The sequence below is a fragment of the Fukomys damarensis genome, unplaced genomic scaffold (genome assembly GCF_012274545.1).
Source record: "Fukomys damarensis isolate Sample0158 unplaced genomic scaffold, DMR_v1.0_HiC HiC_scaffold_16, whole genome shotgun sequence".
Taxonomy (NCBI): Eukaryota; Metazoa; Chordata; class Mammalia; order Rodentia; family Bathyergidae; genus Fukomys; species Fukomys damarensis.
Window position 1 is genome coordinate 86,043,970 of NW_022900928.1, and position 26,072 is coordinate 86,070,041.

General features: G+C 42.9%; 1 protein-coding gene across 8 annotated transcripts in view; it reads right to left on the bottom strand.

Moving 5' to 3' along the window:
- Positions 1-26,072, bottom strand: part of Dpp6 (dipeptidyl peptidase like 6) — an 851,974-nt gene that overhangs the window by 247,777 nt on the left and 578,125 nt on the right. For all 8 annotated transcript variants that reach the window (XM_033764445.1, XM_033764449.1, XM_033764448.1 and 5 more), the window contains 2 exons: positions 25,074-25,188; positions 11,961-12,059 (listed from right to left, as the gene is read on the bottom strand). In XM_033764445.1, coding sequence (XP_033620336.1) covers positions 11,961-12,059; positions 25,074-25,188 — 214 coding nt within the window. The remainder of the gene's footprint in view (positions 1-11,960; positions 12,060-25,073; positions 25,189-26,072) is intronic.

Genomic DNA, 26,072 nt, shown 5'->3' on the forward strand with positions numbered 1-26,072 from the left:
CCCTTTTTTTTTTTTTTTTTGTACCTGGGATCGAACCCGGGTCCTTGTGCTTGAGAGGCAGGCAGTAGAAGTACTGAGCTAAATCCCCGGCCCTATAGTCCACTTTCTAGTTGAGCTCTGAGGTGTCTGGTAACCAGGGAAACAGCCAGGAAAAAAGGAAGGGCTACCTTGGAGCTGCTTTCTGGGACCAGGGCTACTTTATGAGTTAGCCAGCAACAGGATGACTAGATCTATACACAACGGGAAAAGGTAACGGCTAGCTTAGCAACAAATCCCTGGCATGCACTTAGTGGACTTCTGCAATCCTTGGCCAACTCTAACCCAAATTACTATGTGACTGACTGTATAGATTTGACCTGCTGTGGGCTTTGGGTGCCATGACAGTTCCTCCAAGGGCCACAAAAGGTAAAAAATGCCACCCTCATCCGCCCATAGAGGGGCTGAGTCAAGCAGGAGTCATACCTCAGACCAGACCCTTAGTCACTCCCAAACCTTAAAGCTTAAAACCTCAACACCAAGGCCCTCAGTGTAATGAGCTCTTCTCACTGGTCTGCTCCCCTCTCCAACTGTGGAGCGGATCCTGTTTTCTTCTCATTCAGATTAAACACTGATATTGCTGCTACTCCTGGGTGTCCTGCTTAATTCTTTGTTTGGGACATCAAAAACTTGGAAAAGACCCCAAACCAGTAACAGAATGAATTAGATGAAGACTGTGGAGAGCTTGCTGTCACTGTGACAGATACCTGTGATGACAAGGGACAGGGTTTATCTGGGCTCATGGGTTCAGGGGTTTCAGTCCATGACTGATGGGCCCTTGGCTTTGGCCTCTGGGGTATATGTGGGATGCAGGAGCGTGTCCTGTTTGAAGCATGTGGGGGAGCAAAATACATTATTTTAATGGTTGCAATTTGCAAAGAAAGGAGGAGGAAGAGGTTGGGGTCTGCCTCCCACTCCAAGCACACACTGCAGGACTGAAGGCCTCTCTCAGGCTCCACTCCTAAAGGTCTTATCACCTCCCAGCAGCAACAAAGGCTGGTGACCTAGCCCTTAACATAGACCTTGGGGGCACTGAAACCACAGCAGATTAGCTCTGCTCCTCCCAGCTATGTGACACAGGGAAAGCGCCTTGACTTCACTGGCTGGAGGTACCCCATCTGCAACACTGGTGTTGACAGAGCATTTTTGACTTCTAACTTGGGAGGTCTGGTCCACATCCCACTGTTCTTGCTGGGGATGAAACCCAAGAATACAAGCCAAGAGGAGCTGAGAAAGTTTGCACACTTGTTGGCTCTTTGGCCTATAAAGGGTAGAGATTGTGGGTATGTATCTCTACTTGGGAAAATCCTTTTGCCTTACTCATCACTGATCCAGATGGATGAGCAGCACCCAGGCAGGAGCACAGAGGACAGGCCTGAGAAACCCAGCCACCATGTCTACCTACAAGATGATGTCTCTGGCCTTGTTAGCTGTCATTTCTAGAGAGATATTTTAAAGGATCCCAAAGTATTCAGAGAAGGGGAGATGGGTAAAGGCCTGGGAGGGAAGAGAAAAGACCATGACTCAGAGACAGCCCAGGTTGTGTTCCAGGGAGTTCTGAGTTGAAGCATCAGATGTGACGTTGGCACATCTTGGGGGGACTCAGATCTAAAAGCCCCCAAATGAAACACCCAGTTACCAACATGACTACAGTATTCCTGTCCACCTTGACCACTTCCGCTACAGTAAGAAATGGGGAAGGACACAAAGAAAGATTGATTCCATCCCAGCCATTTGTAAACCACCAGATACAGTAATACCTTGGTTCATGAATGTTTCTATTCATGAAAAATTCTGTTTGAAAATAGAAATGTTTGTTTCTATTTTGTTTTCACTCATAAAATCTGAATTGAGTGATGAACATGACTGCAGCCATCTTCCCCAGAACCCTGAAACAAATTAAGTTCATGAACCACTGTATCAGAAGGTCTGGTGCTCAAACTGCCTTCTCCAGAAGATGTGCAACTCAAACAGAGAACACAGGACCCTTGCTGCCAGACCCATTGACTAGGACACGATGCCAGGGGGCTGGGAGGAGCACAGGTATGGCATTCTTACCCAAGTGCCTTGTCTCTGGTGAGCTATTGCTCTGCTCCATCATCTTGTGACTTTTCATGAGTCTGCTATTAAGCAGTGACAAAAGAATATTGTCAAGATGAAAGACAAAGGATCAGGCAGAGAAGAGGAAGGCACAGCACAGAGAATCACACACAATGTCACATAGGTCACCAGACATCCTGTGGGAGTTGGGTTCCCAGGTAAACTTCCTGTTGACCCATCCTATTAGAAGATCTGGAGCCACTGGGTCACATGGAAATGAAGTCACCTGTCCCTCACAGGATGATTTTCAGTGGTTAAGGAGAAAATGCACAAAGAACTTGGCTCTGTGTTCAGACCATTTTATGCACAATCAGCAACCATAAAATTTATGATGGGAACAAACAGTATCAGGCACTGTCTTAGTTATTTGTTGCTGAGACAAAATACTCGATACCCAAAGTTAAAGGAGGAAAGCTTTATTTAGCTCATAGTTTGTAGAGATTTCAGTCCATAATCAGCTGGCTATAATGCAGGATGTCATGGCAGACAGGTATCACAGAAAAGGAATAGTTCTGGTAGGCAGAAGGCAGAAAAACAAAAGGGACCTTAGCAGCTTTTCCTCCCCGCTTTATACTCTACCTAGGGTACTGGGCTTAGTGGTGCCAAACCAATCAGTGGACTGATTTAGTAATCACACACCTTTAATTCTAACGTCACACACTCTAAATTCAGCCACTCAGAAACAGCCCCACCTATGAGTCTTTGGGAGGGCATCTAGACAAAAACCATAATAGGCATTATCTCACCATTTTAGCATTGCCAGTAAAAGCAAGAAAATAGAGTCAGATACATATTGACAATTATAAATATATGTACACTTTCTTTAAATGCCAAGAGTTACCATGAATAAAGGGCCTGGTTAACTCTCAATCAACTAGAAATTCAGTTATCCCAAGTTTTCTTCCATGGGGCTGTGATGTGCTCACTTGCTGACTCAGCCATTCAATCAATGAATGTTTATTGGAATTTTATTATACCCCAGATGCTCCAGCCCATGAGGGAAATATGGTAATTACTATCCTGCAATGATGACCCCCACGAAGCTCCCTGTCAAGGGCGAGATGGGGCTGTAGACAGACACTGAAGATGAAGATACATCTGGGCAGAGGGCTGATGGGCCAGAGGGGATTCTGCTCAATTACAGGGAGATGAGGTGATTCATTTTTTTATTAATTAAGAAGCTGATCCATGTTTGAAAAGATGTCAGTAGTAATTCATTAGGCTCCAGCAGGCTGCCAGGTAAGGGATATGTGGGATAATTTAATTGAGACAATAAATGATAACAGCAAGGGTCACTGCATTGAAGGATGTGGAGCCTCTAATTAATGGGGCTTCCTGGTGCGTGTTACAGGGCCACTCTAGAAAGGGTACCTGGCAGATCTCACCCTGGGCCACACAGCTATGACAGCCCATCAGTAATTTGGAGGAAAATAAAATAAAACAAAATTGTGCCTCCTGGCCTAGGAGGCTGCTGGGATGAAACTGTCCCTGCTGTGGCCACGCTGTGAAGCATTACGGGACACGAGGTCAACTGCTTTGCTAGGGTATTGGCTTGGGGGCAAATCTGGCATCCTCACCTACCATGCCTTAGGCCCATAGTGCTCATCAACTGCACAGGTACAAAAAATGAGGAGGTGCTATGGGTTTCCCCAGGAAAATTTCTAGAGGATTGGAGCTCTTAAGGCAACCATTTAATATCCTGGAAAAGTAACTCTTACCTGAGATCCCTTTTTTCACATATGCATAGATACATATGATGATATGAGGTATAATTAAAAATAACATCAAATACTGAAATTTAAAAATTTATGACAGTAAAGAATACATTACTATGAATACTCAAAATACTCCCCCTGGCTTCAAACATATGTATCCCATTGTTCTTTTCCTTTCTGAGGCAGTTCTGGAAGTCTTCTTTCCTGAGTGTCTTTAGTTGCACTGCCATGGCTGCCTCCATGTCCTGAATTGATTCAAAACATTCCCCTTTTGTGGTTATTTTGACTCTGGGGAAGAGCCAGAAGTTGCATGGTGGCAGATCCAGTGAATAGGGTAGATGAGGAAAACGTAACGGTGTTACGTTTTTATGAGCCTGACTCTGTGCTGGATGGCACTAGGCAGCAGCATTCACCATAGGTTTTTTGGTACAGGGATCGAACTCAGACCCTTGCCCTTGGCAAAACAGGCGGCGGAACCACTGAGCCAAATCCCCGGCCCCACCATAGTTTTTTTTTTTTTTATTACAGCTCATAAAGATATGAATGAGAAGTTTCAGAACTGCTTCAAAAAGTGCAATAATGATGAGATAAGTGTGTTCAAAGTGAGAACGAGTATTTTGAGGGGGATTCGTGGGCAATGTGTCTTTTACTGCAATGTATTTTTAAAAACATGAACATTCCCCATATATTTTGACAACACACACACAAAACACACATACAAACACACAAACACGTTTATTCCCTAAATAAAAAAAAATCCTGCTCATTCCTCTGTAATACAAACTAATAACCAAAGTTGGGATCAGAATCTGCACTTGGCAAAGGTCTGAACTGGGTTCCATAGCGATGGTACTTACTTTTAAATTTCCCTGGGAAGCGACAAGGTCATCATAAGCCACAGAACTGTTTCTCCCTTCAGGAAGAGTGTTGGCCCAACTGGGTGTGCAGACACCTGAGTCCCTCGGTCCTGAGTTAAGCCTTCTCTGCCCAGGGCCTGGCCTCATGCTGTCCTTCAGGGATGGCAGACTCCCACCTCTGCCAGCAGGGGGACCTCGAGCTGGTCAGGAAGGGGACAGAGCTGAGAGGGTGAGAGCACAAGGCCCGACGTGGGCAGAACTTCAATGAAAATTGCAGAATTCTAGTGCAACAGGAGGGAGCAATCAATTCTAATTTGGAAAATTGAGAGAAAATTTATTTTAGATCAAGCCATTGAGAATGAAATAGAAGTTTTGAAGCAGAGAATTGCTGCTCAAAAGCAGTTTCAGAAAAAGAGCAGAGATGAGAAGCTGATTCAGCCAAAGATGCTGGTCACATCCAGCCAGGGAGCAGAATGATGGGAGGGGAGGAGCTAAGGAGGCCTTGGAGGTACACTGGACTTTCTAGAGCACTTGGGTAACTTCGAAAAAATGCCTTAATTTCTTTGATTCACAGTTTCCTAGTTGGTAAAGTAAAGATAAAACTTCCTGCCTCCCCGGTTTTTAGTAGGATTAGAATACAGTTACTAAGGTATTAAATGTAACTACTATTATTTCTGTAACTGCTGCTGTTGATTGCTTTTGTTGCCACTGTCACTAAACATTACTAATTTTTGCATTTTTCCTATCCATGCCTTAGGACACCCCAGGAGGAAACTCTAAGAAGTTAAGTAGATGATAGTTTTAGCTGAGATACTAGGAACGTGAAAAATGAAGAGTGAGAATGATGCAGACAGGTGGGTAATGAAACAGCATCTGTCCATCCGAGTACCTGGCAGCAATGGTGTGGAGAGGTTTCACTCATTAAAACAGTAGGAGGCATAATTGGTCTCCTAATGGCAGAGAACTGAGGTTCCCTTGTCCTGAGGAAAGGTGGAAACTTCAAAATGCCAATGAACAGAGAGAACATAAATGGGTGGTTAGCTCAGACGTGTACGTGTGCTTTCTTGTTGGGGCTTCAATGTATATTTGATGTAATGACTTCAAATGATCACTATTGTTACTTCCTCTCCTCACTGAGCCTTTGAGAATCACTCTGCCTCTTCTGGTGCCTGCCTTCCTGGGCACAGCCTTGTGATCCCTGCTGGCCAGTCTGCAGGGCTGCTGTACCAGACATCCTTCGGGGACATTTTCTCTGTCTAGCCATCTAAGGCTTAATGGTTCTGCTTGGAAAATGTAGCCTTCGACCAGCAATAGAAAAAGCCCGGACCATTGAAAGCTGGTGTTCCCCTTTACTGAGTCCCACAAGTTTTATTTTAAACAATGCATCTGGATTTTTAGAATAACAGAAGAGGATAAAGCACATGTGGAAATCGGGTTGCTTTGAACCTTGTGCACCAACTCCAACCTTATCTTCTCAAACATATAGTTTTCCAGTCCCAGCCAGCCCGCTGACCTTGTCTTATGCTCAAAGGAAGCACTCCTCTCCTGGTTTTAGAGTCTCTCCAGTGCTGTGTTCTGAGACACAGAGGGCTCTTGGCTACTCAGTGCAGGATGAGTGAACTTGGGCATAAACACTGACAGTGAGAGATCTCACTGCATTCGGACTCAGTGGGACACAGGACAGGAGGCGGTCAGGGAACAGGACCATGAGAGCCCTACCCAGAGCTGGCAGACAGCTAATGAGCTTCCCCTGGCAGCCAGGCCTGCTAGCACCTAGAGACACCGTGAGGAGGAGCTGGGAGTGTGGGCCCCTGCAAGATGGTGATGGCTTTGGCTGGCTCCTGATGCAGGGCACGGGGTGTATCAAACTGTTTCTGAGGCTCAGCCCAGCCTGTCTTTGTAAAAAATAAAGTGAAATAAATCAGACACACAAGCTTAAGTATCACATAGCTTCCCTTATATGAGAAAGTAAAAGTATAAATAGATTAAAGAACAAAATAAAAGATGATAGGAAATAGGGAGATGGATCTTTTGCAAAAGGAAAGGGGGATTAATAGATGCAGGGAGGGGAGAGAGAGGGGAGCGAAAGGGGGACATAAAAAGAATTAAGGTGGATTATGTCCATGTACCAACTCCCCACAATGAATGTAATCATTATGTACTGCAAATGTGTACTAATAAAAATTTAAAAATAAATAAAAGGCAAGTCTGCAAAAGCCAAATCTGTGTGTTGGGTGCTGCCACCCAGGGGCATCACCAGGTACTGAGGCACAGTGAAAGATTCTGCAAGCATGGAGGAGACTGTGTTTCACAAGTGGGAAGAGGAAAAGGTGAAAGGCCATGCTTGTTCACATGTTGTCCAGCTTCTTTCTGGAATTCAGCTTTCCCTCTGCTAAAGTCTGCTGCAGAGTTAATGAGAGGGTGGACAAGAGAGGCTGTGGATAAGGCAGAGTTTTTACTTTTTGTGATTTTAGTTTTGGAAGGAAATCAAGAACTCTAATTTGGAGGTATTAAGGTTAAAATTGCAGTCTATGAGAAATTGGAGATGTTCAAGAGAGAGGCCTGGTATGGAGGTGTGCATTTGGGTGACAATGGAATAGGAGGAAACATTGAAAACCATGACACTCAATAAGACACCAGGGGAGGGAGTCAGATGGAAAGGGAGACCACCGCCTGGGGTCTGCAGCCACCAGTGTGAACATGTGGGGCAGAGGGACAGACAGTATGGAGCAGCCGGGGTGCCAGCCAGGAGGCGGAGACCAGATTCAGGGATGCAACAGCTTTAGGCTATGGAACAACATTGGTCTGGAGCAGGAGCCACAGGCTGTGTCACAGGATGCTGAAGAAGTCTGAGAAGTGACCACTGAGTACAGCCACAAGGAGGCCACAGGGCCCAGACAGGAGAGATACTGGGCATGTGGGGTAGAGGCTGAATGGCCTGGGGTCAAAAGAGAAGAGAAGAGGAACTGGAGGTGCAAGGTTGGATGGCTACTTCATGCTACACAGAGGGCAGACAGAAAGCAGGGTCCTTGGAATATGCACTTGTTAAGGGGACTGTGTGTATGCAGGTGACCATGTGTAAGGTGCAAGAAATGAGGGCATATTTGTTGCAAGATGAGAATAATCTAATACAGGACAACAACAAAACAAAACAAATTTTCAAAACCTCAAAATTTATGGGAGGAGTGATTTGCTGCTGCAGTGATCCTCAGGTAGGCAATGGGAATTTGCCTGTGATGTCTTTCTATGGAGGGAATATGGGGGACAGGTCAATGATGGCTACCGGTGGAGGTGGCAGAGCATGCAACAAAGAAGACCAATGGCCATGAGGTAGAAGGTCAAGTTGTCACCCATCATCTCAGAATGGAAAACAGCAAGAGGACTGGGGAGCTCAGGTGGACTGGCCTATGCCAGGGATGGTGAACCTTTTAGAGACCAAATGCCCAAACGGCAACCCCAAACCCACTTATTTATCTCAAAGTGCCAACACTGTAATTAAACTTGAATATTACTTAGCTGGGAAGGTGATTTGCTCCTCTTGCCAACAGAGAGGGCTCTGTATACCCACTGTGGCACGTGTGCCATAGGTTTGCCACCCTTGGTCTACGCACACAAGAAGGGACCAAGATGCTGCCCCATATCATGGAATCCCAGAGCTACACAAAGGGATCCAGAGGGTGGAGCAGGGCAGTGGTTGCCATAAGGGGGATCAGAAATTCCTGAGCAGGGCGACCCTAGAGATAGCATTTTTGGCTGGCCCCAACACTGCACGGGGACAGCACAGGTAGTGCTGAGGTGCTCTCGGGGCCATTGTTGTCTATACCTGCTTCTGTTGTCCTGGGCTGGAGATCATCATGTGAGGGAAGTCTACGCAGATGTTAGGCAGTCACAGAGTTAAGGGGCTGTTGTACCAATCATTTTCAGCAAAGGCAGATTGAAAAATAAATAAGCCTACTAAAATGGGGGAGGGAAATTTAATTTCAACCCAACATATTTCCTCCTGACAAATAAAACGCATTAGTTCTAGACTATTAACTCCAATATTAAACCCAAGGTACATTTGTTAACTTTAGTGGTTAATGTGTACTAAAAATATCCCATCTCTTTCTCTGCACAGGATGACTCCATTTTTCTTGATCACTTGGATATTCTGTTGCTTTGGTATAGGCATTGTGGGAACAGACATGCTGGAATAGAGTTTAAAGAGTGGTAATGATTCAGAAATATTCACAGCCTGTAATCTTGTTTAAGACATGCAATTTAGCTAGTGAGGTTGCACAAGAAATCAGCTGGAGACAGAAGACCTGGATTCTCTCCAGTGGCGCATCGTTCACCAAAACCAGGGAGACCTCAGTTCAAGTGTGAATTCTGCTACTTGCTAAGTGTGTGGTACTGATTCTATTATTTAAACATCTCCAAGATAAATTCCCTCATCTGCAAAATGGGAATAATAGGAACTGTGAGAATAAAATTAATATGTATAAAACAGTCCAGAGGTAAATATATAACTAGTAGGTGATGAAGATGATGATGATGAAGAGGAGAAGGAAGGCACACAGGAAGAGAAGAAGAATCTGGTGGTGGCAGTAGTGATGCTGAAGGTGATCCCTTTGTCTACCAACAACTTGCTCATGGGTGAATTTCTTACCCTGTCTGGGCCCAGTAAACTGCCTGCTATATTGCAGGTCCTCAATAGTGTTACTACATGAATGAATATTCTAATAATTTCCAAAGGTCATCCAAGGTTTAGATGTGCTCTCAGCACATGAAATAACTTTGTGAATTTATAGTAATCTTTTCTTAGATCTTCACACTTGGACTTGTGCTAAAAGAAAATGCATGAAATCCCCATGGCACTTGTAAAAATTAATCAGAAACTACTATTGACCATTGGGTCATTTGCTATACACTGTTATACTTTTAAGGGGCAGGAAGCAAGGGAATGATCAGGAAGAGGCGTGAGAGAAAAGTGTAGTAGGAAGGTTGCTAGGAGCAGTGTAGGGAAAACCATTTTGTCCCCATTGTCCAAAGGGCCCACTCTTTGGGGAGACCTGACCATCAGGCAAAACCTCACACCCAGTTATAAAGCGGGGGCCCTCCTGAGAAAGTCCCTACACCCCAGGCTGGTTGGTCCATGAGAACCACAGGTGGTTTCTATGAGAGGATTCTCTGAGGCCCAACTAGACAGGCTGTGCAATTTCAGCAGGTTCGTAGCCACCTTCCAGCAGCTGTGTTAACTCCCAACTTCGGGAACGTGAGGAAATCCTGGTGAGTTTGCTGTGGCCAGATAGACTTGGCTCATCTTGCCTAGCACCACTGACATGCTGGTGACACACAACCTCCTTATTCCATTTAGTGGCCTAGATGTCCGCAGAAGCCCATATAACTTTGGGACACCAGGTCTCTGCTTGGCTTTTCTTTTTTTTTTCTTTTTTTTTTTTTTTTACATGCAGTGCTGATTTTGACAATGTTTAAAGCTGTGGTATTCTAGTAATATATGCCTATATTATTTCAGCCCCTCTTAAAATCTTCCCAGGTTCTCCTCCAACCTATTCTGAACCTTGAAGCTTGGGTTTGCTCTCCCTTAATTCAGGCCTTTTGATTGATGCTCAGAATCTGCCTCTTTGTCAGCTTTCATTTTTTTTTCTTGGTATTATCTCAGCTTACCCTGGTTTCTCCCACTCAGGGTTAGCACAGACCAACCTTTCAAACTTGCATTTTTCCAGGGGCCTGTTCTCTGTTTCTCTAACAAGTCCTAGGCATCCCCAGAAGACTGAGTTCTTACACTGTCTCTAAAACGTCTATGCAGGAAGAAGGAGAGCAATTTCTCCTCTGCATCTGGGGTGGTTGCTCATCGTTTCATTTCCAGGACATGACCTTGATCTTCTTAAGGAGAGGAACCATGATGTATTCCCAAGGTCATGCCCAGAGCTCACCCTTGGTGCTCATTCCTGCCTGTGCTGCACACTGGCACAAATATACAACAGGCACTGTGGTGTTCTCAAAGCAAAAGGTGAAATCAACGCCTCACTCAACAGAATGACCTGTGCCCAGGCTATTACTTGGATTTCTGTGCACCCTCTATTGGCATTCACAATATACCCTTCTCATCTCTCCCCCATTTTTATAACATACCTTCCCTTCAGGACAGCTGCTTCTTTTATTTGCAAATAAATTACTGCAGATATAACAGAGAAGGAAAGAAAAGCTGTTACCCCAAGTAGGACATGAAAGACATTGCTAATTGATTTCTGAGAGTTTGTGAAGCATGAAAAAGCATTTCAGAGGCAGTTTGACACCTAAAAGTACAATCTGCAAAACAGTGTAATGGAAAGAGAACAGAATTGGAAGTTAGGAGGTGGGCTTCTAGCCAAACTGTCTGCTAACCTGCTCTGTGACCTTAGAAAAGCAACTTGGCCTCTCTGGACCTCATTTATCATGAAAGCAAGGATTTGAGCTGGACCTCAAGCATTGTACTTGAAAGGTCCTGACCTGAGGATTATTTTCAAGTGTATTCCACTGAAGCACAGGCTGAAGGCCAAGCACAGTGGCAGAGATAACAGGCACGGTGCTGGAGGGAAGAAACAGCCTTTGAGGACAGGAAGCCACTCACAAGGCTTCAGCCACCACAGAGGAAAGAAAGAGATCACAAAGGACCCCAAACTTAGGAGCAACTGCCTTCCACCCAACTGTCTTTTGTTCCGTTGTTTAAAACATTTTCTCCTAAAAAAGCTAGGTTTGATCCATATTAAAGTTTAAGAGGGGGAAAGAAAACTCATCAGCATCTACACACCAGGCTCCCTGTGTTTGGCAATGTCTTGCAGGAGTCCTTTGTCACTGCTGGTTCATCTGCCCAGAGAAAATGACAGTAAGAGGACAGAAGATCATGCAGAACCACAGAGAAGACAGGCAGGTTCAGGTACCTCTAGGGCTGTTGCTTAGCAACAGGCCACCTCTCTCTGTGAATCAGTGGCTCCAGGAGGGGACCCGTGGAGGAAGCATCCTCAGCAGACCTATTTCTCAGGAAGGTGAGGTGTGCTGAAGTCTGCCAGGCAGCACCATGAAATAAGGAGTCAGGTTTCATCAGGTCCGCATGGTCATAGTGTTAGAGTATGGTGACTCTAATAGTGAAGCTTTGCATATCTGCAGAGCTCCCACAGCCAACAAAGGGATGAAGAATGAATGAACCATGGCACAGGGGCTTGGGTCCCGGGGAGGGGGCTATTCAGGGCTCCAAGGACTCTGCACTTACCACTTATCCACTTTGCCTCTGGGTCATGGATTTTGAAATCTTTACTGAAAAGATCTTCCACAGTGACCTTCTTCTTTTGAGACAGACTATTGTCTTCCGCTAGGAAAAAAAAAAGAGAGATAGTGAGACTTTAATTGGTTAAATAACATATATGGCAAAATATGATTTCTGTAAATGAGTGGTGAACAGCCAGTCTTGCCTTTTCTTTTTCATTGAATTATGAAAAACTATGGTAAGGAGATCACGATTCAGCAAAATAGCATCTTTGGGTCCTTACACACACAGGCAATGCATAAATGATTCTACTCCTTATGTGCAGAGGTGAACACTTCAAGGCTGATGCATGAATAAGATGGGGATGATAAGACAGAAGGAGCTTCATGGTAATGTAAACAGCCATTCATTAAGTGTTAAATGCTACTAACTACAGGCAGTGTATTGGCTGCTGGGAATTCAAAGGCACATGAACCATTCTGTAATTATCTATGCCTCACCTGTCCCTGGCTGTCACTGGATTCTGGGTTAATGCTTATTCAGACAGAATGACCCCCAAACTGGCTGACCAGCCTGTCTCATCCATTCTTAGGAGGAAGTGCCTGGAATAAGCCCAAGAAGTCATCAAACTAATATCCAGCCCATGGGGGGATGTTTTGTTCACAGCCCCAGGTGGGTGAGACTTTAGAAATCTGGCAGCTTTTATCCTATTTGCAGAGGTCAAAGCTTCTAGGATTTTAGCTCTCATGTGAAGAGCCCATCTCCATTAGAGTCTCAGCAATCCACGTATCTGCTCTATCAGGAGAACCTCAACTGATGGAGTACACAGAGCAGCCTACCAAAGCAGCATCTCTTCTGTTACAGTGACAAGATACTCCCTTCCCTGGCCCGCCTCTGTGATACATTCTCTACCTGGAGCTCCTAACCATAGGGCACTAACATCACTGCACTGTTCTTCATGACTTTTGTCCTTTGCGTTGGACTCCTCACATCCTTGGTTTGTGTCATTCTGGGACTAACTGTGTGGGTCTGCACACAACCTCTGTCAGTTAGCTTCTGATCAGTGTGCATTGGAATTTTGATGTCTGCTTGCTATGGTGGCATCTCTTTTCAAGCATTGGATTGCCATGGTCCCTGCCCTCCACAGTGCCCTTTGCCTCTTTTAATTTTCTCTTTCAAAATCTCTAGAAAATTTGCAAAATAGCAAGGAACTTAGAATTGTATAATGAAATAGGAACAAATGATCTCTGGATGAGCTCTTCAAAGCATCTTCCAGGGTTGTTGCTCATACATTTTGTTGTGTCACACTGAGCTTTTCTTTTCTGGCCTTTCTGGATATTAGAGTACTGAAGTTACCAGAGAAGCCAAGTGTCCCTTGTGCATTGATTGATTTCATGAATATCAAATGAAATGGCTACAGATAAAAATTTTTGAAAATTACAGAATCATATGACTCAAGGTGGCTCTCGCCGGGATGTGCTAGTGTGTGGAGCTACCCTGGGGTACAAACATGATGCGCAAAACATAACCTGACTCTACCTGCACTGCATATGCCACTGAGGCAGCCCTAGGAAATACACACAGCTCCTAACAAGATGTTTTCCTTCTGAAAAACAGACAGAAAGAGAATTTAAAGATGACTGAACATTGGTCTAAGACCATTCTAAGAGACTATACTATAACCCAGCAATTAAGAGCTATAAATCTTCCTGAGACTCCTAAGTACATGGTCAGAAAAGAAGCCTAAATATCACATGATTTGTCACATATGGGAAGCTAAAAGTATAAATAAATTGGGCAAAGCACAAGATGGATAATCGGAATCAGAGAGATACACCTTTTGCAAGAGAAAAGGGGATTGAGAGATGGTGCAAGGAGAAGAGGGGAAAGGGATATTCAAAGAATTCAGGTGTACTATGTACATGTACAGGCTCCCCATGATGCATGTAATCATGTACAGAAAACATGCACTAATAAAAATAAAAATTAAAAATTACAGACATTAAAATTTAAATTTCATCTAATTATACTTCACTACTCAAAGTTGATTCTGGCTCCATGTATCGAATAGGAACAAAATGTAGGAGGAGTGGCATTTAAACAAACCATGGATATGAAAGGTGGGAAGGCAATTTATTCACTTGCTAAAATTTTTTCTTCTCATAAATGTTTTATTATTTTGAAAAACTATTGCTTTATTTGTTTCTTAAAGATGTGTTGGCAATGTATAGATTTTTATATAGGACAGTTTGTGGTGGAAGCACTATGGAACATGCTATTCATAGTACTCCCCTGAAGGCAGAAGCTTGGCTTTGTCACTAATAGGCTCTACCTCCTGAGGACACTCATGGCTGGCCTGCCCGGACCTTGAAGACTCATTCATACACCCAACTAGCTAACTCAATCATTGACTTACAGTGTGAGACGCTCCCAAATCCTTCAAGGTGACCATGGGCATGACTGACTGCCATGTCCTAGGAATCATGCTGAGCCCTAAAGAACCAAAATGGCAGACTCCACCCTTGACTACAGGAAGCTCATGGAGTTGTGGGAGCCAAAGCCAAATGGACAGCCATAAGGCTATAGTGATGGTGGGTGCTGAGAGGAAGGGAACCTGCCTTCTAACATTTCAGGGGGTCGGGGAACAGGAAATCAGGAGGGATTCTGGAAAGACTTTCTTGAGGAAAGAACCCTTAGCCAAATTAAAGGATGTAAAAGAACAATCAATCTAGGAAGGATTAAAGGTGTTGGTGGAGGTAGCATTTTCAGGAAACTAGTGTGACAGCATGATCCTGAAATAGCTTGAAATTAAGGCAAATTTGCTCATTATGTTTGCTACCCTAAAATTCCTTAAGGAAATGTTCATGTGTGGGCTACCATCACAAATCCAGTGTAAGAGCTGGTAGCACTTCCAGTGTAAGAATTACACATTTCTATTTCAGAAGAATTTCCAGTAATTATATCATCAGCACTGCTCCTATCCTCTTCATCCCTCCTCCCAGAATTCCAGCCAACTGGTCAGAGCTCTGAGGACCATCTCCATGGCTCACACCTTTTCTTTCATGTTTTCCATCTTTCCACATCTTTGAAGGACATTGTCATGATGTCTTCGCTTCAATCTTCCATTTATCAATGTTTCCTTTATCTGACTGTTCTTTTATCCAGCTACTTAGAGTTTAAATTTAAGATGATTATGTTTTAATTTCTAAAACTCCTCATTAAGCTCTTTTTCAAGATCATATACTCTTGCATTATGTTTCAGCCTCCTTTATTCAGTGGATAATTCCTTTAAAAACCTAAAATGTCATTTCCCATTTCCCCTATTGATGTAGACTTCCTTGGATCTCAGTGTGCTTGTGTAGGTTGTTGCTTGGCTCCATGGGTAATGGTTTTGGCCTATAGGGGCCTTTGTTGGAAGCTTTGATCCCAGTGTCCTGGTTGTCTCTTGGTGGTCTCAGGAGTCACATCACACAGTATGAAGACTCTCTGGGCAATGGCTCTTGACCAGAACTTGTGTGGCCACTTGTGCTGAAGTCCTTTCCTCTACTAGATGGGTAATGTTTTAAGACATGGTTGCCAGTCCAGCCTCTGTCCTCTCCAGGACATAAACATGCCAGCCCTTCCCACTGTGCTGACTTTAGCCAACCTGCCTGTGGGTGATAGGGACTGGATCTTGCCTCCTGCTGCAGGTTCCTTCATGGGAAGAACTCTGTTTCTGAGTGCAGTTATGATTTCATATGTATTTCTCTATCACTTCCCCATACTTGCTGTTAGAAGGGAGATGATTTCTTTGCTTCACCTTTCACTTAAACTGGAGGTCAAATTGAAGTTGGAGATTAAGAAGTGGCCTCTGACTTTTGTAATTTGGATTTCACCCTGAAGGGCATCTGGGGGTTACTGAGAAGTAAAGTTTCTTGCAGCCCTTTAGCTTCATACATTATCAGTACCCACAGGACACTTATGCCCTTGCAGAGTCCTGGTCATCCTTAGCATACGTCTCGCTGCAGTCTGAGCAAAGTGGTGTTCAGTATGGAGGCCAGGGAATGAGTTAAGTGCTCAGGCTCTTGTCCTGCTCTAGGGTATTTGTTAAATACTCATGGCATTAGTGTATTGGTCAGCTTTCCCACTGCTATACATGACACACAATACTCACACCTGAGAGAAGGAGAGGTTTAATCTGACTCACATTGTCAGAGGATTCAGTTCACGGCAAGTTGGCTCTAGGCAGAAACATCATAGTGGAAGGGCATGGTAGAGCAAAGCTGCTTAGTTCATTGTGGTTTGGAAGCAGAACAAGGAAACAGTGCTCCAGAGGGAGAGGCCAGGGATCAGATATCAACCCCCAGATATCATGCCTCTAAGACCCACCCAGATCTAAGAAGTGTTGTCCACTAATCCCTCAGGAGGATCCTAAAGCCAATCAAATTAATAATCCCTAACTGCCACATCCAACTCCTGTCAACTTGATACTCAAACACGTTTCCTTAAACCATACTTCATCTCCAAATAAACACCAAACATGATCATAGTTCTACCTCACATAATATAACTACCCTACATATAACAAGAAGTATAACAATAGTGAAAGTGTTAGAGAAACATTTGAAACTTCACCTGTACAGAGAACTAGAAAGAACTCCCAGCCCACAGGATGGGCTAGATGGTTGCTCAACTGTCTCTGCCTGCACTGGGGTAGGTGAGGTGTGGCCCAGGCATTCTGAGCAGCATCCACTGAGATTAGCCAGAGACCTCTCATAAATGTCTGATCCTGATGGCAATGGAATAGCCTGGCAACTCAAAATGCTTCCATCTTCACAGTACAGAGATGTTTATTACCTTTCCAGAGCAAGGAGCAAGGAGTCACCTGAAGGGAGGTAATCCTGAGCAGCTTGGAGATTAAGTAAGTCTTGTAGGGAGATGTGAGTAGTTTTGTGGCAGATGTCAAGTACGAAGAGGTTTTTAAATATAAAGGGGGCAACGATTATGGCAATCTGGTCAGATATGTCTTCATGGAGGAAACCTTTATAATTTAGATCTAAGACGTGCTCCCAAAAGTCTCATGTTTTCAGAATGCGGCTTTCAAACATGACTGTATCATGAGGGCACCAACCTTATCAATAGACTGATGAGCTCATAGCCCAATAGGCTGTTGCAGGTGGAGCTCAGTGGAGGAAGTGGGTAGGTCACTAAGGACGTGTCTTTGAAGGGTTCATCTGGTCTCTGGTTCTTTTTTGCTCTCTCTGCTTCCTGGCCACTATGAGATTAGCAGCTTTGCTATGTTGTGCTTCCACCATGATGGTTTTGTCTTGTAGCCCGTGGACCACAGACTACACTTTTAAGATAATGAACCAAATAAACCCTTTCATCTTTAAGTTGTCCCCGAAAGACAAAGGTGGCCAACACAGACCCCATACTAAGCTCAGAGTAAAGTACATTTCATATTTAGTGTACAGTAAGTTCTTGACTTCTGAGCATTCGAGTTGTGAACTTCCACATGTGTCCTATGACTCACTTTGTCAGCTTATGAATGAATCCAACTTATGAACAATTTTTCCAGAATGGAACTCATGATGTTTCATGTTATTTTGTTACTGTAATGTTTTCTGTTATTTCTACAAAAGTTGATGATTTGTTTTTTCCCTTCTAAACAAATGGGGAATTCAAGGCAGCTGACTACTTTGCAATGTTGGCACTACTAAGTCAAGAGTTCTGATGAGGGACTAGGTGTGCCAGCACTGCAACATGTTTTGTTAGTGATTTACCTCACAAGTATGGAGCTTGTGTGGACCAAACACTGTGTTTTAGGCACTGTTAGGTGCTTGGACCAGCACTTTCAATTAGACTCCTTTTTGTTGTTGTTGTTGTTTCTGTTTTTGGTACTAGGGATCAAACTCAGGATCTTGCACTTGCAAGGCAGGTACCACTAAGCTAAATCCCCCGCCCTAGATTCCTTCTTTTTAAGTAAAAGAAGTGTAGTCAATGATATGTGTTGTAGCTGCTACATTCATCTCATGCTTCAAGCTTCATTCATTCATGCTTCTTGATAGGTTATTATAATAACGAAGGAAAACATTTCTAACATCCTTTACTGTCCACAGATCAGGAACACTGAAATGTAAAGCCAGGTACATCTCTGCAAATTGCAAAGTTCACCCTGGGGATTTTTTAAAATCTACTTCTGAATAAAGTGTCCAGCCATAGCAGATTGTTCACCAGATGAATCCTGGGCTCAGCACTGAGAAGGTGTCATCAGAGCCATGCATAGAATCCCTGGAGAAGGAGTGGCAGCAGCTGTGTGTCTAGGGAGCACTCGCTCCCTTTCACAGAGTTAGCCTTACTCCAAAACACATCCAAATAGATTTTTCCAGATAAATCTCTCTAGAAAAGTCCGACTCTCAATGTAAGAAATGAACCAACTACAGTTGGGATGAGAATTACTTTAAATCTTATCTGAGGGCCAGCAGATGATCTATAAAAAATTTGTCAGCATTCTATAGGATGCAGTTCTCTCTGAGGCTCCAAGTTGACTGAGCCTCCTTTCCTGACCTTAAGAGCAGCCACTGATCTGGTCATTTACTTTGAACTCTGTATTCCATACTAGCTTTAACTCCGCCCCCCAACTTTTTTTAAGATAGGAAATATGACTTCACCTTTTAAAGGGGTCTGACATACAGTAGATGCCCAATCCATTTCTTTTGAATGATGAAGCCATTTGTTTTATAATCTATACCTTTGTTTCTATTTTTTGCTTATTTTCTTGTAATGAAGTCTTTGTATGACTAAAGTATAATATTTAGGGTTTTACCTAAAGTTTATGTTTATGAGTAGTCCCACAGATGTTGCTTTATTTTAAAAGCTTTTTCTTATAGGTTCACATATCTTTAAAACCATCTAAGAAAACTAGCAGCATAACACAGAAATTATCTTTGTTGTATTTTTTCCTGAAATTCTGGCAACTAAGTCATCAGTCCCCTGTCTAAGGCACTTAGGACAACTTGTGGTGGCTCAAGAATGCCTTCCTCCTGGGTATCCTTCCAGCACCACATGGTCAGTCCTTCAGCATTTGCTCTTGCTGATTCTCCATGAAGCCCTTTCTACACAATCTCAGTAAATGACCCTGCAACACTCATTTATAGCACTCAGCCTCACCTAGCACTAATGAGTTAACCATGGTCACAAAGAACACTAACAGCAGTGGCATCAGCTTCAGCCCAAACAAATCTGGGCTCTGTAATCATAGCAGACACCATCCTACCCACTCAGTTGGCTGGCAGATGGAGATGAGTAGAAACAAAGGCATCCAGGAAACCACCTGAGGCCCATGTACCAATGAGCTTCATCACAGACTCATTCGAGACACCCATGCTGCCTTTGACAAGATGCAGGGGCCACAGTCATTGATGAGAGATGACAGGACACCAGGGCGGATGTGGATGTGTTCAATGTAGGAAACAGCAGAGAGAAATATCTGGAAGATGTGAAGCCAGCAACCTTTTCTATAAGACTAAGAAATCATAAGTTACCCATCAGTTGTTAAGATATACAAGAGTGCCAGTGATTATGCTACCCTACTTTGGAACTGTCATAGGGATTACGTGGGACTTTGTGATGAGATAAACCAATGTAAGATAAAGGATGGAAAACTAATGTAATCTAAAGTGCCACAATGAATTTCACAAAGAATAAGGCCAGAAAATGCACATATTATATGACTGATTATATTTAAAGTGTAAAAGTAAAAAGTATGGTGGTATCGCAGTTTATGAATGCTTTTGTTTGCAAACATTTTGGTTCACAAACAGAGCCATTCGGCAAAATTTTATTCTTGTTTGCAAATTTTGTTTGCATCAGGTGATGAACATGACTGCGGACATCTTTCCTGAATAAACATGAATGTGGCCATCTTTTCCAGAACTGTGGAATGAATTAAGTTTGTGAACTGAGGTACCACTGTATGAAAACTTGAAAAGCTATTCTAAGATGTCAGAAATTAGCTAGCCCTTGAGGGAATTCATGATGAGAAAGAGCATGGGGGCTTGGAGAGTGCTGGCTACATACTGTTTTTTGATGGGTGTTCTGATGATAGAATCATGTTCAGTTTGAGATTTCACCCAGGAAGATAATGCCGATAAATATTCAATTTGGATATATCTTTTTTATATATGATATAATGGATATATATAATATATATAATATAATGGATATATCTTTTTTGTATATAATATAATGCATTTTATTATGTTTATAATATATATAATATAATGGATATATCTTTTTTGTATATAATATAATGCATAGTTTATTATGTTAATTTTAATACAATGTTTTAAAGGAATTTGTTCCAGAATTTTAAACAGATAGAGGGTGAGCAATACTGTCACAGACACTGCACATAAATCAAACAGTGATGACATTTCAGTTCCATAAAATAACCCGTTTGTTATGTTTCGGCCTAAAGACCAGTGGGTTTTCTGCTTGATAACCTGTTCTTGGCCTTACGCTGAAGTCCATCTTTAATATGACTTTTTGATACCCAGGGCTTTCATTTATGCACCCCTGAATGTGTTTTAGAGTTTTCATTACTAACCACTGTCTGTCATTAATGCAGAAATCCCTCAAAGTCAAATGTCAGAAATGTTCTGATGTGAAGATGGCCCTGCTGGATGTTAGATGCCTCAACAATGATGATGCCGAACAGCAGAGTCCTTACGTCAGAATGCAAGAGCTTCAGCTGCCAGAAAAGGCAGACGCATACTTCATATACAAAAATTTTATAAAAGGTAACTTTGGGCTAATTATTCCAAAGAGAAATTGAGAAAAGAGCACAGACCAGCAAGGGAGAAATGAAAAACAAAACTGAAAAGGACACATTCTCATTTGGTGAATCCTTTCACAGCTAAGATTGCCTCAGCCACTTTTAATTTGATTTCTAAACCATAAATTGTGCATAATGGTGATAATTAGACTGTCTTATAGAACAAAAAGCCTCGTTGCTCAGAATGATTGCCACAGACCCTTCCAGACCCAAAACCTGCATCCTGTAGGAGTCTTCTCACCACACTCGGAGGGGGCCACATATCCTGGGATGTGGCTTCAGAAAAAGACAGAATCCACTGAGCTCAGAATGGAGTTTTTAGATAAGAAATAGAAAGCAGATATACTGTAGTCTCAGTTTCCAGAATACAAGAAAGCAAATCAGCAGTAGTAGGAAAATCCTGGGTCTTTTTTTTTTTTTTTTAAAGCACATATGATTGAAACAAAGTCTATCAAAATGAAGCCAATGCTATAGGATGCACTCAAGACTGTGTGCAAATGTTTCCAAAATGTTCCTGTCCACTCTCTGAGACTAGAAGTGGTCTTTCACTGGTGGGCACCATGCCTACCATTGGTGATATCTGTGTCTCCTAGACCACAGCTTCAGTTAACTACCCAAGGCTACATGCTACAGTCACTCCCTGCCTTGTGACTTCCATTCTTCTCTGTGGTTACAACACTGTGAAATCTCCTTGCCCTCGGCTCCATGGAGAACATTCACATCTTCTTTCTTTATATTTTGTGTGTTCTCTGCTGCTAACAGGGCACCATTAGTGGTGGCTCGATGGGTAGGCAAGATCAGCTGGCACAAAGATGCCCTGCACATAACTGCATTTAAGAAAGATCTGGGGCCAGTGGAGGATAGATAGTTTGACACACTCCTCTGCCTGACACAAGTTTGAAGGTCAAAGCAAAAGCCGCAGCTTGCCAGCAGGAGAGTGACACAGAGAGCCCATGAAGGGAGGAGCTGCTGAGTCTCATGTGGGGCAGATCTGAGCCCAGGTCACACAGCCCCTGGACATAAGTACTATGCACAGAAGCCTCACAAAACCAAAGAGGTAAGCAAGGCTCAGAATGAAAGAAGAATGAAAGAAAATTCTGCTCCTCAAAGTCCTTCTGGAATTCAGAGATTCACCAAATTCCACCCCTGTGCTTGCCTCCAGCTCATTGTTGCCCCTGACAACTAGCATCAGCATCCAAAGAGATAATGGCCAACAGTGACAGTCCTCTCTATTTATTGCAGAGGGGACTCTGCACTGGTGGCTCTTACTGCATATACAAGAACTAAATGCAAAATGCCTTCTGAATTAGCTGCTGCCCCAGATTCCCTATGTGGTGAAATGCCAGGCACTGAGTGGCACACATGGAGAGCCGCTTCTTCGGCAGCCTGGAGTTACCTGTCCAGACACCCCCTACACTGACTATCCCGGTGTGGCAGCTCCTGGCAGCTGTTCTGTGCTGCTTTTAGCTATGCTTGTGAGAGTGCTCAGACTCTAGGAACATAGATGTTTGCATGGGCTTTGGAAATGTGGGAGAAACTACAAGCTACATAACACATTGTGGGGGTCTAAGTCCTAAGGGGAGTGAGAAGGGATCACAGAGCCAAACAATTTGCTACATAAAAGAGAACTCTGTTCTGAGAAAAGTCAAGGCAGGAACAGGCTCCCCAGGTCCTGAGGGATACCTGATTTTCTTTATAGTAATTATAATATGTAGTTGCTAAGGTCCCCTGCTGTGTTAGATCATCAGCAACACAGTCACCAAACAAAACAAGTATTTGTCTTTACTAATCCTTCCTCATCTCTCTCAAGTCTCATGCAGTTTTCAACCACTGCATGCGTCTTTGTCCTGTTTAGGGGGTTGTGCTGTGTTACATCCTGAGACCCTACCTTCCAGCAGCTCTGAGCTACAATAATATGGTCCAATAAGAAGGACCATAGGGCACTATTTTTTAGAATTTCTGCTGAAACCTCTTCAATATTAGGTAAGTTTTATGCATTTTCACATGTAAATGGCCAGATTATTATTTTTTATAACTTTGCTATCATCTGTTAAACTAAAAGCATAATTGGGGTAAAATTTATATATCATAAAAGTTTATCTTTCATTATAATGTGTGTCACTCTGTGCTTTTCAAGATATAATAACAAATATGCATCTATCGTCACTATCAAATTCCCAGAATATTATCATCACCCCCAAAGGAACTTTCATACCTATTAAAAGTCATTTCCTTTTCTCCCAATTTCTAGCTCCTGGCAAATGCTAATCTGATTTCTATCTCCATGGATTTGCCTATCCGGGGCTCATTTAATCTGTGGCCTTTTGTGCTGGACTTGTTTCACTTACATAATGTTTTCAAGGTTTAAACATGTTTTAGCACTTGGAAGTACTTAATTTTTCTTGATAATATACCATTGTATGGCTAGGCCTCAATTATTTGTTCATTTTTTAAATTAATTTTCTCCTGGTTGGAACAAAATATCCCACTCCCACAAGTAAAGGGAGAAAAGATTATTTCAGCTCACAGTTTATAGAGCTTTCCACCCATAGTTGGCTGGCTCTAAGGCAGGGTGTATGGTAGAGGGGCATCACAGAGGAAAAATAGTGGCAGACAGGAAGCAGCATGTCCCAAACAGCAAGCCTGCCTTTGCTTTTTATTCCATCCAGGCTACAAGCTTTTTGGGTGGTGCCATCCACATTCAGAGTGAGGTTTCCGCATTCAGTAAATCCATTCAGCCACACCCTGAGCTATGCTAATTCCAATCAATGGACTAATTTAGAACCACATGCCCTTAATCCCAGTATCACACACCCTATATCAGTGGTGACAGACCTATGGCACATGTGTTATTTGTTTTTCTTTTAAAACAAAAAGATGTTAATGTATGAATTTTTTTTTTTTTGTAAATTTTGGGTTTAATCGCAGTGTTGGCACTTTGTGATAAGTGGGTTTGGGGTTACTGTTTGGGCACTTGTCTCTAAAAGGCTCACTACCAGCACCCTACATCCAGCAAGCTTAGAAAAACCCCACCTAGAAGTGCATGAGGCTTTGAGGGGACATGAGATACATTTACCAGGTGATGGATATTTAAGTGGTTTCCACACTTAGTCTATTATAAATAATGCTATTATGAGCACCATACACAAGTTTCCATATAAATATGTTTTCAGTTTTCTTGGTATATATCTAGAAGTAGAATTATTAGGTAATATGGCAACTTTGTTAACCCTTTTGAGGAATTACCATATTACTCCTTTTTCTATTTTAAAGGGTAATATCTGCGCAATCTGCTTAATGAGGACTGAAAGTTTGGGGTTTTCCCACAAATATAGGTATCTAATATGACCAGGAGAATGGATAAAACAGATAGGCACTGCTATCTATGGACATGATGTTTTCCTATGGCGATGTGATAGGCAAAGGCTTTCTTCTCTCTCTGCCCAACTGCTCTGAATAACATTCTTCCACTATGAATTATCACATATTGCCTTCTTCAGAAGAGTCTTCATAAAAGACCTCTCCGTACCCAAAGGCCCTAGAGAACTTCACTGGGACCACTCCCAGAGACTAGAAGGGAGGCCTTTGCTGCAGCTTTCCATGTGAATTTTCCTCCCTGAGAGACCATGACTCTGGCTAGTACTCCTGTTCACTAGCAGTATCCAATAAGTACAGTGCCCTGGGTTCACACTCAATATGTATTCTTTTAATAGTTTTTTTTTTTTTTGGTTATTGACTCTAAGATCTTTACACTGAGATGCATCCTCAGCCCTTTTTATTTTTTATTTTGAGACAGGGTCTAGCTGCTATCACGCTGCCTAGGTTGGGCTCAAACTTGTGATCCTCCTGTTATGTCCTCCCAGAGTGCTGAAGTGGCAGCAGTACATCTCCTTATCTAGCTTTTCTTAATTCATTTGTTATATAACATCCCTTAATTCTATTATATACATATATATTTATTATATTTATAATGTCAGTGCCTTTAAGTTCATCAAACATGAGTAAGTTATTTTGAATTTTAATATATGCCAAACATTCTCACTTAGTTAACAACATAAAGAAATTCAAAGCATATGAAATGGATTTTTTCCTTCACTGAAAGCATATTACATCATATTATCATGTGACACAGAAGAAGTAGAGCAAGGGAAAGTAGAATGAAGAAAAAATAAATTATGTAACATTAGTTGCCTAAGAAACATCTCAGGGTAAAACTACGCCCTTGTTACATAGAAAACATCTCAGGTGGAGCTGTGCTCTTTCTCCCTGGAAGTGACAGGCTTTCTGAGAATGAGCTCAGGTACCTGGTGTCAGCAGGATAACCGAGGTGATGATCAAGGAGCAGATGACCAGAATGACCAGGAGTGCAATCGCGATGCCTTTCCAGTTTCTCTGTGGCGGATTACTTCCCACCAGCTCCTAAGAACAACCACAGAAAGACAGAACCCCAGTGAGTAAAACAAGGAGATAAAACTTGCCCCAAATAAACATCTGCAGTTTAAGCCAAGAACCAAGACACAAGAAGAGGCATCTTTCTCCCCACAGCTTTGGGCTCTGCCAGTAACTTTGTGAGTTTTTTCTACCTACAGGGCTGCCTCTCCCCCAGGCCAGCCTCCAATGATGGCTCCAAAGAAGCGTTGTGCTGTGTGGACAGCTCTGTGCCAATGCAGTGCCCTTCTCCCAGTGACAAGTAAACAAGACTGGAAGCATGGGATCTTATAGTGCGTTCCCTCCTCACACCATCTGTTCCCCATGGAATCCAACCAGGAACAATGAGATTTCCCATCTTCTCATCCTTCCCTTCCTTCCCATCCATGTTGTAGCTTCTAATTCAGGGCACCAAGTTTAGCACACACAGAGGTCCAGTGTTAATGGATTTCTGCCCATGCCTCCTCATCACATGCGTTTTCATCCTCTCATAGCTCCTTGTATGAAGTTTTTGGGTTCCCAGCTCTCTCTTCCCTGGGCAGCTCCTGTCCCTGTTCTAGACTGAGTGCTCTCCACAGAGCCAGCTCGACATGCAGCAAGGGCTGAGGGTGGGAGAGGCGACTGCCGATGGCTGCAAAAGGGTGAATAAATCTAGGAATGTAAGCTGGCAAATTGGCTGTGGAGGACAAATTCTCAGTTCCCTCCAAATTAGGAAGATCATATAATTTATAGACCATCCTGGATTCTTTGAGAGGCAAAATGAGTAACATTAATAATTATAAGTAGTAAATATGATAGCGTATTAGTAACATTTATTATTATTATACAGAAACAAATGTTATAGAAGCAGCTCTGGCCACATTGCCAAGGGAACT